At 49.0% G+C, this 12,998-nt stretch overlaps 1 protein-coding gene across 3 annotated transcripts in view; it reads right to left on the minus strand.

Moving 5' to 3' along the window:
- Positions 1-12,998, minus strand: part of SPATA21 (spermatogenesis associated 21) — a 48,715-nt gene that overhangs the window by 31,262 nt on the left and 4,455 nt on the right. The window contains exons 1-3 of one of the 3 annotated variants that reach the window (XM_030942627.1): positions 10,864-10,992; positions 6,844-6,995; positions 3,977-4,175 (exon numbers count right to left, since the gene is read on the minus strand). In XM_030942627.1, the coding sequence (XP_030798487.1) occupies positions 3,977-4,175; positions 6,844-6,995; positions 10,864-10,992 (480 nt within the window). Of the gene's footprint in view, positions 1-3,976; positions 4,176-6,843; positions 6,996-10,863; positions 11,044-12,730; positions 12,866-12,998 lie in introns of those variants that run through there. The other 2 variants (XM_030942628.1, XM_030942629.1) reach the window with 2 other exon arrangements.

Raw genomic sequence — 12,998 nt, forward strand, 5'->3', positions numbered from 1 at the left:
TGTGTGTGTGTGTGTGTGTGTGTGTGTGTGTGTGTGTGTGTGTTATTTTTTTCTCTTTTTTGAGACAAGTCTCACTCTGTCACCCAGGCTAGAGTACAGTGGCACGAACACAGCTCATTGCAGCCTTAACCTCCTAGGCTCAAGGGATCCCCCTGCTTCAGCCTCCCAAGTGGCTGGGACTACAGATATCTATCACCACGCCTGGCTGATATTTTTAAATTTTTGGTAGAGATGAGGTCTCACTATGTTGCTCAGGCTGGTCTTGAACTCCTGGGCTCAAGTATTCCTCCTGCCTCAGCCTCCCGAAGTGCTGGGATTTACAGGCATGAGCCACCACGCCCAGCCTTAAATGGGATTTTCCAAGGGATGTTTCAAAGAATAAGAATCCTTCACAAGGCTCCTTAAAAAGAGGGGTTTTGGCCAGGCGTGGTGGCACACACCTGCAATCTCAGAATTTTGGGAGGCCGAGGGGCAGGTGGATCACTTGAAGTCAGGAATTCATGACCAGCCTGGCCAATATGGCGAAATTCCATCTCTACTAAAAATATAAAATTAGCTAGGCATGGTGGCTCATGCCTGTAATCTCAGCTATTTGGGAGGCTGAGGCATGAGAATCACTTGAACCCAGGAGGTGGAGGTTGCAATAAGCCATGATCACACCACTGCACTCTAGCCTGGGAGACAGAGTGAGACTCTGTCTCTTAAATAAATAAATAAATAAATAAATAAATAAATAAATAAAGGCCTAAGTGGGTGGATCACATGAGGTTAGGAGTTCGGGACCAGCCTGGCCAACATGGTGAAACCCTGTCTCTACTAAAAATACAAAAATTAGCTGGGCGTGGTGGTGTGTGCCTGTAATCCCAGCCACTCAGGAGACTGAGGTGGGAGGATCACTTGAACCCGGGAGGCAGAGGTTGCAGTGAGCCAAGATCACACCACTGCATTCCAGCCTGGGCAATAGGGCAAGACTCCATGTCAAAAAAAAAAAAAAGAAAGAAAAGAAAAGAAAACAAAGAAAAGAAATGTGGTATATTGTGGTATATCCATAGAATGGAAATATTACTGAGCAACAAAAAGAACAACATGTTGATACACACAATACATGAATCTCTTTCTTTTTCTCTCTCTTTTTTTTTTTTTTTGAGACAGAGTCTCGCTCTGTCCTTCAGGCTGGAGTGCAATGGCGCAATCTTGGCTCACTGCAACCTCTGCCTCCCGGGTTCAAGTGATGCTCCTGCCTCAGCCTCCTGAGTAGCTGGGATTACATGCGCCTGCCACCATGCCCAGCTAATTTTTATTTTTATTTATTTATTTTTTTGAGATGGAGTCTCGCTGAGTTGCCCAGGCTGGAGTGCAGTGGCGCGATCTCGGCTCACTGCAAGCTCCTCCTCCTGGGTTCACGCCATTCTCCTGCCTCAGCCTCCCGAGTAGCTGGGACTACAGGCGCCCTCCGCCACGCCTGGCTAATTTTCTTTGTATTTTTAGTAGGAGACGGGGTTTCACTGTGTTAGCCAAGATGATCTCGATCTCCTGACCTCGTGATCTGCCCGCCTCGGCCTCCCAAAGTGCTGGGATTACAGGTGTGAGCTACCGCGCCCGGTCTTTTTTTAAATATTTTTGGTAAAGATGGGGTTTCACCATGTTAGCCAAGATGGTCTTGATCTCCTGACCTGGTGATCCACCCACCTTGGCCTCCCAAAGTGCTGGGATTACAGGCGTGAGCCACCGCACCCGGCCTCGCCTGGCTAGTTTTTATATTTTTAGTAGAGATGGGGTTTCACCAGGTTGGCCAAGCTGGTCCTGAACTCCTGACCTCAGGTGATTTACCCGCCTCAGCCTCCCAAAGTGCTGGGATTACAGGCTGAGCCACTGCACTCGGCCTAGATGAAATCTCAAATAGTCATGTGAAGTGAACGAAACCAGACAGAAAGAATGTACACTGTACAATTCCATTTGTGTAAAATTCCATGAAATACAAACAAATCTATAGTGACAGTTGGTGGTTGCCTGGGGATAGAAGACTAGTGGGAGGGGGGATGAGAAAGGGCACGAGGAGGCCGGGCGCGGTGGCTCACGCCTGTAATCCCAGCACTTTGGGAGGCCGAGACGGGCGGATCACGAGGTCAGGAGATTGAGACCATGGTGAAACCCCGTCTCTACTAAAAACACAAAAAATTAGCCGGGCGCGGTGGCGGGCGCCTGTAGTCCCAGCTACTCAGGAGGCTGAGGCAGGAGAATGGCGTGAACCCGGGAGGCGGAGCTTGCAGTGAGCCGAGATCGTGCCACTGCACTCCAGCCTGGGCGACAGAGCGAGACTCCGTCTCAAAAAAAAAAAAAAAAAAAAAGAGAAAGGGCACGAGGAAATGGTTGGAGTGATGGCTATGTTTGCTTTCTTGATTGTGGGGATGGTTTTGTGGGTGTGTACATATGTCAAAACATTAAATTGTACACTTGAAGTATATGCAAGTGTATGCCAATTATACCTCACTGAAGCTGTTAAAAATAAATCTTACAAGGCCAGGTGCGGTGGCTCACACCTGTAATCCCAGCACTTTGGGAGGCTGAGGCAGGCGGATCACAAAGTCAGGAGACTGAGACCATCCTGGCTAACATGGTGAAACCCTGTCTCTACTAAAAATACAAAAAAATTAGCCAGGCATGGTGGCGGGTGCCTGTAGTCCCAGCTACTTGGGGGCTGAGGTAGGAGAATGGCGTGAACCTGGAAGGCAGAACTTGCAGTGAGCCGAGATCGTGCCACTGCACTCCAACCTGGGTGACAGAGTGAGACTCCGTCTCAAAAAAAAAAAAACTTAAAATAAAAAAAGATTTTGTGGTCAAATAAGTTTGGGAAAAGCAATATACTCTAACCATATCTTTTTTTTTTTTGAGACAAGGTCTCACTCTGTCACCCAGGCTGGAGCACAGTGGTATGATCTTGGCTCACTGCTACCTTGACCCCAGGCTCAGGGGATCCTCCCATCTCAGTATCTGGGGTAGCTGGGGCCACAGACATGTGCCACCACATCCAGCTAACTTTTGTATTTTTTGTAGGGACGGGGTTTCACCGTGTTGCCCTGATCTCAAACTCCTGGGCTCAAGCAATCCTCCCGCCTCAGCCTCCCAAAGTGCTCGGATTACAGGCACAAGCCACGGCGCCTGGCCTCTAATCGTATCTTGCAAAATCTTACAAAGGCTCAGCAGCTAGTAAACTGCTTCCAGGATATCCTAGCATACAGAAACCTGTTTCGGCTTTGTTAAACTCAGCATGTCCCAATATTATCTGTATACAGAACCTGGCACCTCCTCCCTCCCCGCTGCACCCACTGACATACCGTGGGGCCACTCTGGAAACAAGACTTATTTTTATTTTATTTATTTATTTTTTTGAGACGGAGTTTTGCTCTCATCACCCAGGTTGGAGTGCAATGGCGCGATCTCAGCTCACTGCAACTTCCACGTCCCCCGTTCAAGTGATTCTCCTGCCTTGGCCTCCTGAGTAGCTGGGATTACAGGCATGCGCCACCACACCTGGCTAATTTTATATTTTTAGTAGAGACGAGGTTTCACCATGTTGGCCAGGCTGGTCTCTACCTCAGGTGATCCGCCTGCTTTGGCCTCCAAAAGTGCTGGGATTAACGGGCGTGAGCCACCACGCCCGGCCTGGAAACAAGACTTAAATGCTTGTGATGTAGGCTGGGGGAATAGTCCAGTGACCCACAGACTGAGTGCTTGACATCTTCAGGGCACAGAGGGGAGCAAACACTCTGTAACCCAGGCTGGAGTGCAGTGGCCTGAACACAGCTCACTGCAGCCTTGACCTTCTGGGCTCAAGGGATCCCCCTGCCTCAGCCTGCCAAGTAGCTGGGACTACAGGTACATGCACCAGAATGGAGGGCATGGTGGGAGGGGCTCTTTCACCTCCTCTGTGGTAGGTCATTCCATACCCTTCTTCCCAGATCTCCTAGGAGGGTACCTGGCAGCTCTCAGGAGGCTCATCCTCCCCGGTTCCCTGGTTCCGTTGCCTCCTCTGCTGGCCCTCGATCTCCTTTCTGGAGCCCAGCCCTTCAGGTCCTTCAGGAACCCAGGAAGGCAGCAACCCCAGCTCACTCTGATCCTGGCCTGCTGTCAGCTCCTGGGACCCTTCCTGGGGGACCCAAGAGGACTGCTTCTTCCTGGAGCAAATAGACAAAGTGACACTTCAGCTCCCAGACTGGGGCACTGTTCTATGTTCCTATAGGGTTAGGCATACCATAGGTGCATACCTAATGCCTGGAAGGACAAATGGAGGACTCACAGGAATTCCCCAAATCATAGATACTTTGATGTCAATGTTTGGGGGAGTTAAAATTTAAACTTTCAAAACTATTTGTAGAGACAAGGTCTCACTGTGTTGCCCAGGCTGGTCTTGAACTCCTGGGCTCAAGCAATCTTCCCACTTCGGCCTCCCGAAGTGCTGGGATTAGAGGTGTGCACCATTGCGTCCAGCCTAGAATTTAAGGTTTATAGTATTTTTTAAAACTATTTTTCAGGAAAAAAAATGAAACAAAAATCAGAACTGGGATGCATTGAAGACGAGAGATTTGAGCCTAAGGTCATAAAGCTAAAGATAACTTCAAAATTTGAAGCTGTGTCTATCTGATCTCACTTTAGTATTCTGGAGTATTTCCTCCAAGCTTCTTCCTATGCATATGTATACTTACATTTTTTGAGACAGAGTCTTGCTGTGTCACCCAGGTTGGAATGCAGTGGCATGATCTCAGGCTCACTGCAACCTCCACCTCCTGGGCTCAAGCAATCCTCCTGCCTTAGCCTCCCAAGTAGCTGAGACTACAGGCATATGCCACCATGCCTGGCTAATCTTATCATATTTTTTGTAGAGATGGGGTTTCACAATGTTGTCCAGGCTGGTCTTGAACTCCTGGGCTTAAGTAATCCTCCCACTTCAACCTCCCAAAGTGTTGAGATTACAGGCGTGAACTATGGTGCCTGGCCATTGCATACATACACACACACACACACACACACACACATACACACACACATATATATATATTTTGTTTTTTCTTTGAGACGGAATTTCGCTCTTGTTGCCCAGGCTGGAGTGCAGTGGTGTGATCTCGGCTCACTGCAACCTCCGCCTTCTGGGTTCAAGTGATTCTTCTGCCTTAGCCTCCCGAGTAGCTGGGATTACAGGCATGTGCCACCAAGCCCAGCTAATTTTATATTTTTAGTAGAGATGGGGTTTTGCCATGTTGGCCAGGCTGGTTTAAAATCCCTGACCTCAGGTGATCTTCCCACCTTGACCTCCCAAAGTTCTGGCATTGCAGGTGTAAGCCACTGTGGCTGGCCTAGTCTACTTTCTTCAATTAACATCATAGCCTACATTTTTCCCATGCTAAAAATCCTTCAGAAACATGCTTCATAATGTTTTTTACGTTTATTAAATGTATAAAATTCCATATTTTATAGATAACCATCATTAACCATTTCCCTATTGTGTGGGCGCTTCAGGGGTTTCCAATTTTTTAGTATTTATTTATTTTTTTGTAGTTTTAGTAGAGGCGGGGTTTCACCATGTTGGCCAGGCTTCTCTTGAACTCCTGACCTCAGGTGATCCACTCACTTCGGCCTCCCAAAGTGCTGGGATTACAGGCGTGAGCCACTGCACCCGGCCCAATTTATTAGTATTTAAGATAATGTGACAGTGAAAATCTTTGTGCATAAAACTGCCTGAATCACCAACTATTTCCTCATGGTCTATTTCCAGAAATGGGTGAGGATAAAGGTAGTTTCAAGGCAGTTTAAACAAATTGCCGCGTTGATGAAACAGGTATGCCTAAATGGTTTCTGTTTCCACCAGCACGGTATGCAGTAGTTGTCTCAGTGGGTCTCAGACCTGGCTTGAGTTGTCTTTCCTAACTTTTCTTGTGGAGGAGGCTATTTAGGAGTTTCTGGTTATAGTCAAATCCAACTAAGCCAGCTAGTCTTTATTATTTCTGTTACCCAAACCTTTCACGTTGCCTTCTTTGGCTCGCTCTTGATTTTCTCTTTTTGAATATATTCTTGTTGTAGAAAAATTTAAAAATATATACAAAATTTAGAAAACAATTACATGTATATTTTTATGTGTTCCTGTGCCTCCCAACCTTTTTTTGTTCATTATTCTATTAATTCAGTGTATCTATCTATCTATATATATATATATATATATATATATATATATATATTTTTTTTTTTTTTTATAAGACAGTCTCACTCTGTCACCCAGGCTGGAGTATAGTGGTGCAATCTCGGCCCGCTGCAAGCTCCGCCTCCTGGGTTCACTCCATTCTCCTGCCTCAGTCTCCTGAGTAGAGTAGCTGGGACTACAGGCGCCCACCACCACGCCTGGCTAATTTTTTGTATTTTCAGTAGAGATGGAGTGTCACTGTGTTCGCCAGGATGGTCTCGATCTCCCGACCTCGTGATCCACCCACCTCGGCCTCCCAAACTGCTGGGATTATAGGCGTGAGCCACTGCGCCCGGCCTTAGTGAATCAATATTTATAGAACATTTACTATGTGTCAGGCATAGTACTAGGCACGAGGGCTTTGAGGCTGAACCAGGTACATGATGCTCCTCAAACAAGACACATAAAAGATGTTTGTGGTCTCGTTGGGGGAGTTCAGACAAAAGGTGAACACGAACTCCTTAGTGCAACCGGTGCAGTGAAAGAGAAGGACAAGGTGCTGTGGCAGGTAGAGCTGCCTTGGCCTGGGAGTTCTCCATTCTCTCTCCCTCGCAAGTGGGCTACAGGGCGTTGTCTCCTGGACCTGTTCTCTGGAAAGCCCCTCAGCTCACCCTGGTCTTGCTGGAGGTCTCTGCTCCTGTGTCCTGAGCTCTGAAGGCCCCTCCTTGAATGTGTCTCTGTGTCTGGGCCCCTTCTCTGGCCCTCCTGCAGCTGATGAGAGCTGCTTCCTGCTGCCCACTTCCGAAGCATCTGGAAACATGACCTGGACAGAGATATCCATGGCACTGGCTTGAGGGCTGGCATTGAGTATCCATTCTGGAGCGATCCCTCCCACTCCTCCCTGGGCACTCTCCTGGCCTCAAGGATAGGGAGATCCCGTGCCTGACTGGGGAAGCTGTTGGAGAGGGGTGAGCACGAACCAAGAGGCAGAGATGGGGGCTGGCCCTGCTGTTGCTGTTGCTCAGCACTTAAGGCTCTGGTACAAACTGGAGTCCAGATTAGTACCCGAGACAAGGGGATTGCCCTAACGACAGCTTGAAAGAGCACCCTGGGGGACCTCAAGACTCTCACAAAGTCCAAGAGAGGCCTTTGACAATTCGCATGCCTTCAAAACGCAGGCTGTAGTTTGAACTGAGTTTCTATTTCATTTTTTGAGAGAGAGTTTCACTCTGTTGCCCAGGCCGGAGTGCAGTGGCGAGATCTTAGCTCACTGCAACCTTCACCTGCTGGGTTCAAGCAATTCTCGTGCCTCAGCTTCCCGAGTAGGTGGGATTAGAGGTGTGTGCCACTATGCCCAACTAATTTTTGTATTTTATTTTTTGTAGGCCAGGCCGGTCTCGAACTTCTGACCTCAAGCGATCCACCCGTCTCAGTCTCCCAAAGTGCTGGGCTTACAGGCATGAGCCACTGTGCCTGGCCTGAACTGGGTTTTGATCACTATCATGGTCTGTCACTCTCCTACTGGGTGACCTGGAGCCAGTGATTGAGACCCAGCTCCAAGCATCACCAGAGTCAGCAAACTCCAAACAAATGGCCTTGACTAATTGCCCTTGATATAATACAAGATTCTGATGTGAGCTAATACTAACAGGCACCTACTATGAGGCAGGGCCTGTGCTAGGTGCCTTCTAGGGATTTAACCAGTTAGTCCTCACCGTAAAACAAATGAGGCTCAAAGAGGTGAAGTGACAAGGGGCCCAATGTCACACAGCTGGGTAAGTGGTGGGACTGGGACCCCATGACGATGCTTGTTGGAAAAATAAATGGGTGGGTGAAGGAAGCCCTGAATGTTCACCTCTAGCCTCTCTCCTAGCCTCCTCTTCCTAGCTTCCTGTCCTAACCTCCTCCCTCCAGGCCTTCTCCCTGCCCCAGGGAAAGCGAGGATTTATAACAGAGGCTACAGGGAACATACCTAAAGGCATGTTGACTTTTTTTTTGGTCGTTTTTTTCTTTTCCTTTTTGTGGAGAATGGGGTCTCGCTATATTGCCCAGGCAGGTCTCGGACTCCCAGACTCAAGCTGTCCTCCCACCTCTGCCTCCCTAAATGCTGGGATCACAAGCGTGAGCCACTGAACCTGGCTTTTTTTTTTTTTTTTTTTTTTTGAGAGGGGGTCTCACTATGTTGCCCAGGCTGGACTGTAACTCCTGGGCTCAAGCAATCCACCCACCTCTGTCTCCCAAAGTGTTGGGATTGCAGGCATGAATGATGGCACCTGACTGACTTTTTATTTTATTTTATTTGTTTGTTTGTTTTATTTATTTTTGAGACAGTTTCACTCTTGTTGCCCAGGCTGGAGTGCAATGGTGCAATCTCTGCTCACCGCAACCTCCACCTCCCAGGTTCAAGTGATTCTCCTGCCTCAGTCTCCCGAGTTGCTGGGATTACAGGCATGCGCCACCATGCCAGGCTAATTTTGTATTTTTACTAGAGACCGAGTTTCTCCATGTTGGTCAGGGTGGTCTTGAATTCCTAACCTCAGGTGATCCATCCACCTCAGCCTCCCAAAGTGCTGGGATTATAGGCATGAGCCACCGCGCCCGACTGGCTGACTTTTTAAATGGTGATATCTTTGGCCCTGAGGAAACTGGATGGGGAGGAGGGGTCTTCTTTATGCTCTTCAGTTCATGCTACTTGGCACATTCAAAAAGAGGCTGGCAGGGCGCGGTGGCTCATACCTGTAATCTTAGCACTTTGGGAGGCCGAGGTGGGTGGATCACTTGGGGTCAGGAGTTTAAGACCAGCCTGTCCAACATGGTGAAATCCCATCTCTTCTAAAAATACAAAAAAATTAGATGAAAATCGCTTGAACCCAGGAGGCAGAGGTTGTAGTGAGCCAAGATCACACCATTGCACTCCAGCCTGGGTGACAGAACAAGACTCTTGTCTTAAAAAAAAAAAAAAGACGCCGGGCACGGAGGCTTACACCTTATAATCCCAACACTTTGGGAGGCTGAGGCAGGCAGATCACTTGAGCCCATGAGTTCAAGACCGGCCTGGGCAACATGATAAAGCCTTGTCTCTACAAAAAAATAAAAAATTAGCTCGGTGTGATGGCACATGCCACACCTATAGTTCCAGCTACTCAGGAGGCTGAGGCAGGAGGATTGCTTGAGCCTGGGAGTTCAAAGCTGCAGTGAGCCATGATCATGCCACTGCACTCCAGCCTGGGTGAGAGAGTGAGAGCCTGTCTCAAAAACAAACAGGCCAGGCACGGTGGCTCAAGCCTGTAATCCCAGCACTTTGGGAGGCCGAGACGGGCGGATCATGAGGTCAGGAGATCGAGACCATCCTGGCTAACACAGTGAAACCCCGTCTCTACTAAAAAAAATACAAAAAAAAAAAAAAAATAGCCGGGCGTGGTGGCGGGCGCCTGTAGTCCCAGCTACTTGGGAGGCTGAGGCAGGAGAATGGCGTAAACCCGGGAGGCGGAGCTTGCAGTGAGCTGAGATCCGGCCACTGCACTCCAGCCTGGGCGACAGAGCGAGACTCCATCTCAAAAACAAACAAACAAACAAACAAACAAACAAACATATTTGGCCGGGCGCGGTGGCTCAAGCCTGTAATCCCAGCACTTTGGGAGGCCGAGATGGGCAGATCACAAGGTCAGGAGATCGAGACCATCCTGGCTAACATGGTGAAACCCTGTCTCTACTAAAAAAAATACAAAAAGCTAGCCAGGCGAGGTGGTGGGCGCCTGTAGTCCCAGCTACTCGGGGAGGCTGAGGCAGGAGAATGGCGTGAACCTGGGAGGCGGAGCTTGCAGTGAGCCAGGATCCGGCCACTACACTCCAGCCTGGGTGACAGAGCGAGACTCCATCTCAAAAAAAAAAAAAAAAAAAAGAAACATATTTGATGGAAAGAGGCTGAGAGGTGTGATGGAAGCTTAGGATGCAGGCCGGGCGCTGTGGAGGGGCATGGAGGGAAGCCCTGAGTAGCTGTCAGGAGAATAAAGCTGGGCTGGAGGCTGCAATGGGAGTTTGGAGGCCATGGAAGGCACCTAGAAGAGCAAGCAGGCAATTCTGAGTTTGCTCACCCTGTAGCTCTTTCCGTTACAGAAGCCAGCATTGTTTTTGGGAAGCTTCTCTTCTCCATTCAGCCCATGGGGCTCAGTGGAGCCACCTGTCACCTCTGTCTCGTCTCCATTGTATCAAGAGATCTAGACCACTCCTCACTGCCATGGTGACTGGTTCAAGGATGAGCATCTAACCACAATCTGGGCCAATGACAGTGATGCTAGAGGCTTGCTTCAACTATTGCAAAGAGGCTCACTTCCTGTTGGAATGCTAAACCAGAGTATGTAAGATGGGAAGATGTAATCTTCGAGTGGCCAGGGTAATCCCTGCCATCTTGCAGGGAGAGCTTGCCTGAGAATGAATCCAACACAGAGCAGCATAGAGCCAAGAGATACTCATTTAGCACCTTGATCTAGCCATACCTGAAGTCTATGAATGCATTTGTCAGTTACCCAAACTGATGTATTCTCTTTTCTGCTTAATCCAGTTTGAATTGGGTTTTATGTCCATTTTTAACAGAGTCTTAATTAAAGCAGCTGGGGAAGAAGCCTGGGCAGGGGAAGGGAAAGGTGCCAGCTAGGAGTGAATGGATCAGAACATTGGGTGCAGGTCCCTACCTGGCTGACTCCTGGTATGGTGGGCTCAACACCAGCCCGCTTTATGGTGATCCTCAGGCCAGGGCTTGGCTGGGTCCCTGGAACCTTGATTCTACCCTCTGTGTACATCTGGGTGTTTCTGTTGTCCATGATGCCAGGGCCAACACAGGTGCCAAGTGAGGGGCATCAGCTACTGTGCTCCTACAGGAGAAATCCAATCAAGCTTCCCACCAAGCCCATCACCTAACTGCTGCTTCAGGAGCCCATGTGGAGCCTGTAATGTAGACAGCGTGGCTGGAGGGAAGAGGCGGGGCCAGGCCTCACAAGGAGAGGCATGCCTCAAAACCAGAGAGCTAGCCACGTGCCATTTACCCACATGCTTTTCCTAGTTCTCACAATGACCCTGAGGAAAAGGGGCTCTGGAAGGCACAAGACTTGCCCAAGATCCAACACCTGCTAGGTCGCAGACGAGGATTTGAACTATGGCCTGTTGAATCCCAAAACCCAGGCACTTTCCCTGTCTGCGACATTTCCTAAAGGGTATTCTTTGGCATACTGGTCCCTTGAGATGCTCCATGGGGTTCCAAGGCTAAATGCCCTTGGAAAGTGCTGTGATAAGCAAAATGATACAGGCTCTTTCCTGTACAACTTCTCAGAGCCTTTAAAATACTAATGTGCCTTTTAAAGAGAGTCCAAGAATGTCACAGCTGCTCCTGCTATAGAAGAAAACTCCATGTTCTTCAATGGAGCTAAGGAACAGGAACTGGGGACATCTGTCCATCTGTCTCAGGGCCCCAAGGTCTCCAGTGGCAATCTGCAGTTCACCAAAGCACCCACACCCTGCCCTGGACACACCCTTTCTTTTTTTTTTTTCTTTTTCTTTTCTTCTTCTTCTTGTTTTTTTTTTTTTTTTTTTTTTTGAGACGGAGTCTCGCTCAGTCGCCCAGGCTAGAGTGCAATGGCGCGATCTCGGCTCACTGCAACCTCCGCCTCCCGGGTTCATGCCATTCTCCTGCCTTAGCCTCCAGAGTAGCTGGGACTACAGGCGCCCACCGTGACACCCGGCTAATTTTTTGTATTTTTAGTAGAGATGGGGTTTCACCGCGTTAGCCAGGATGGTCTCGATGTCCTGACCTCATGATCCGCCCGCCTCGGCCTCCCAAAGTGCTGGGATTACAGGCGTGAGCCACCGCGCCTGGCCTTCTTCTTCTTTTTGTTTTTGTTTGTTTGTTTTGAGACAGAGTCTTGCTCTGTTGCCCAGGCTGGAGTGCAGTGGTGTGATCTTGGCTCACTGCAACCTCTGCCTACCGGGTTCAAGCAATTCTCCTGCCTCAGCCTCCCTAGTAGCTGGGATGATAGGCGGCCGCCACCACACCCGGCTAATTTTTGTATTTTTAGTAGAGATGGGGTTTCACCAGATTGGCCAGACTGGTCTTGAACTCCTGACCTCAAGTGATCCACCCGCCTCAGCCTCTCAAAGTGTTGGGATTACAGGGGTGAGCCACCGCACCTGGCCATTTCTAAAGGCTTTCTTACTGTCTCTCCTCCACCTCTTTCATCCAACCTCATATTCAGCTGTGCCACCACTCCCTACACAAATTTTCTGTTTTAATCCAGGCAGGCTCCTACAATCCTAGTCCCACAGATCCCAGCCTCTGTGCCCACCTCCCATTTTTTCTATCTTTCTAATAGCCCCCAACCCAGTCTTTAAGCTCCTCCCTCTTCTCCAAGTTTCCAACCATCTCAGCTCTCTCTCCAGCCACTGAATTCCTTTGAGGCAACATCAGCGCCATTTCTACGGGTACATGGATCCCCTTTCATTGTTAACTAGTTTCCAGGAGTAAATCCTAACCCCACACCCCTTCTTCCCATAGTGAGACCGTATGACCTTGAAGATCTTGATGGTGCTTCTTCCACTTTATATCATGGCAGGCCCGCCAGCATCCATGGAGGAATCTTCTATGTGCTGGAAATCTTTGTAAACAGTATTCTAACAGCCCCTGTGAGGTCAGTGGGTTCAGCCCTGTTTTAAAGATAGGGAAATTAAGGCTCTGAGCAATGTCTTGTCCAATACCACATGGCCAGTCTGCAGAGGAACTGGATTCAAACCCAGGCCTGTCTGACTCCCACGGCCGCCCATCTCACCATATCATTTT

The sequence above is a fragment of the Rhinopithecus roxellana genome, chromosome 12, assembly GCF_007565055.1.
Source record: "Rhinopithecus roxellana isolate Shanxi Qingling chromosome 12, ASM756505v1, whole genome shotgun sequence".
Taxonomy (NCBI): Eukaryota; Metazoa; Chordata; class Mammalia; order Primates; family Cercopithecidae; genus Rhinopithecus; species Rhinopithecus roxellana.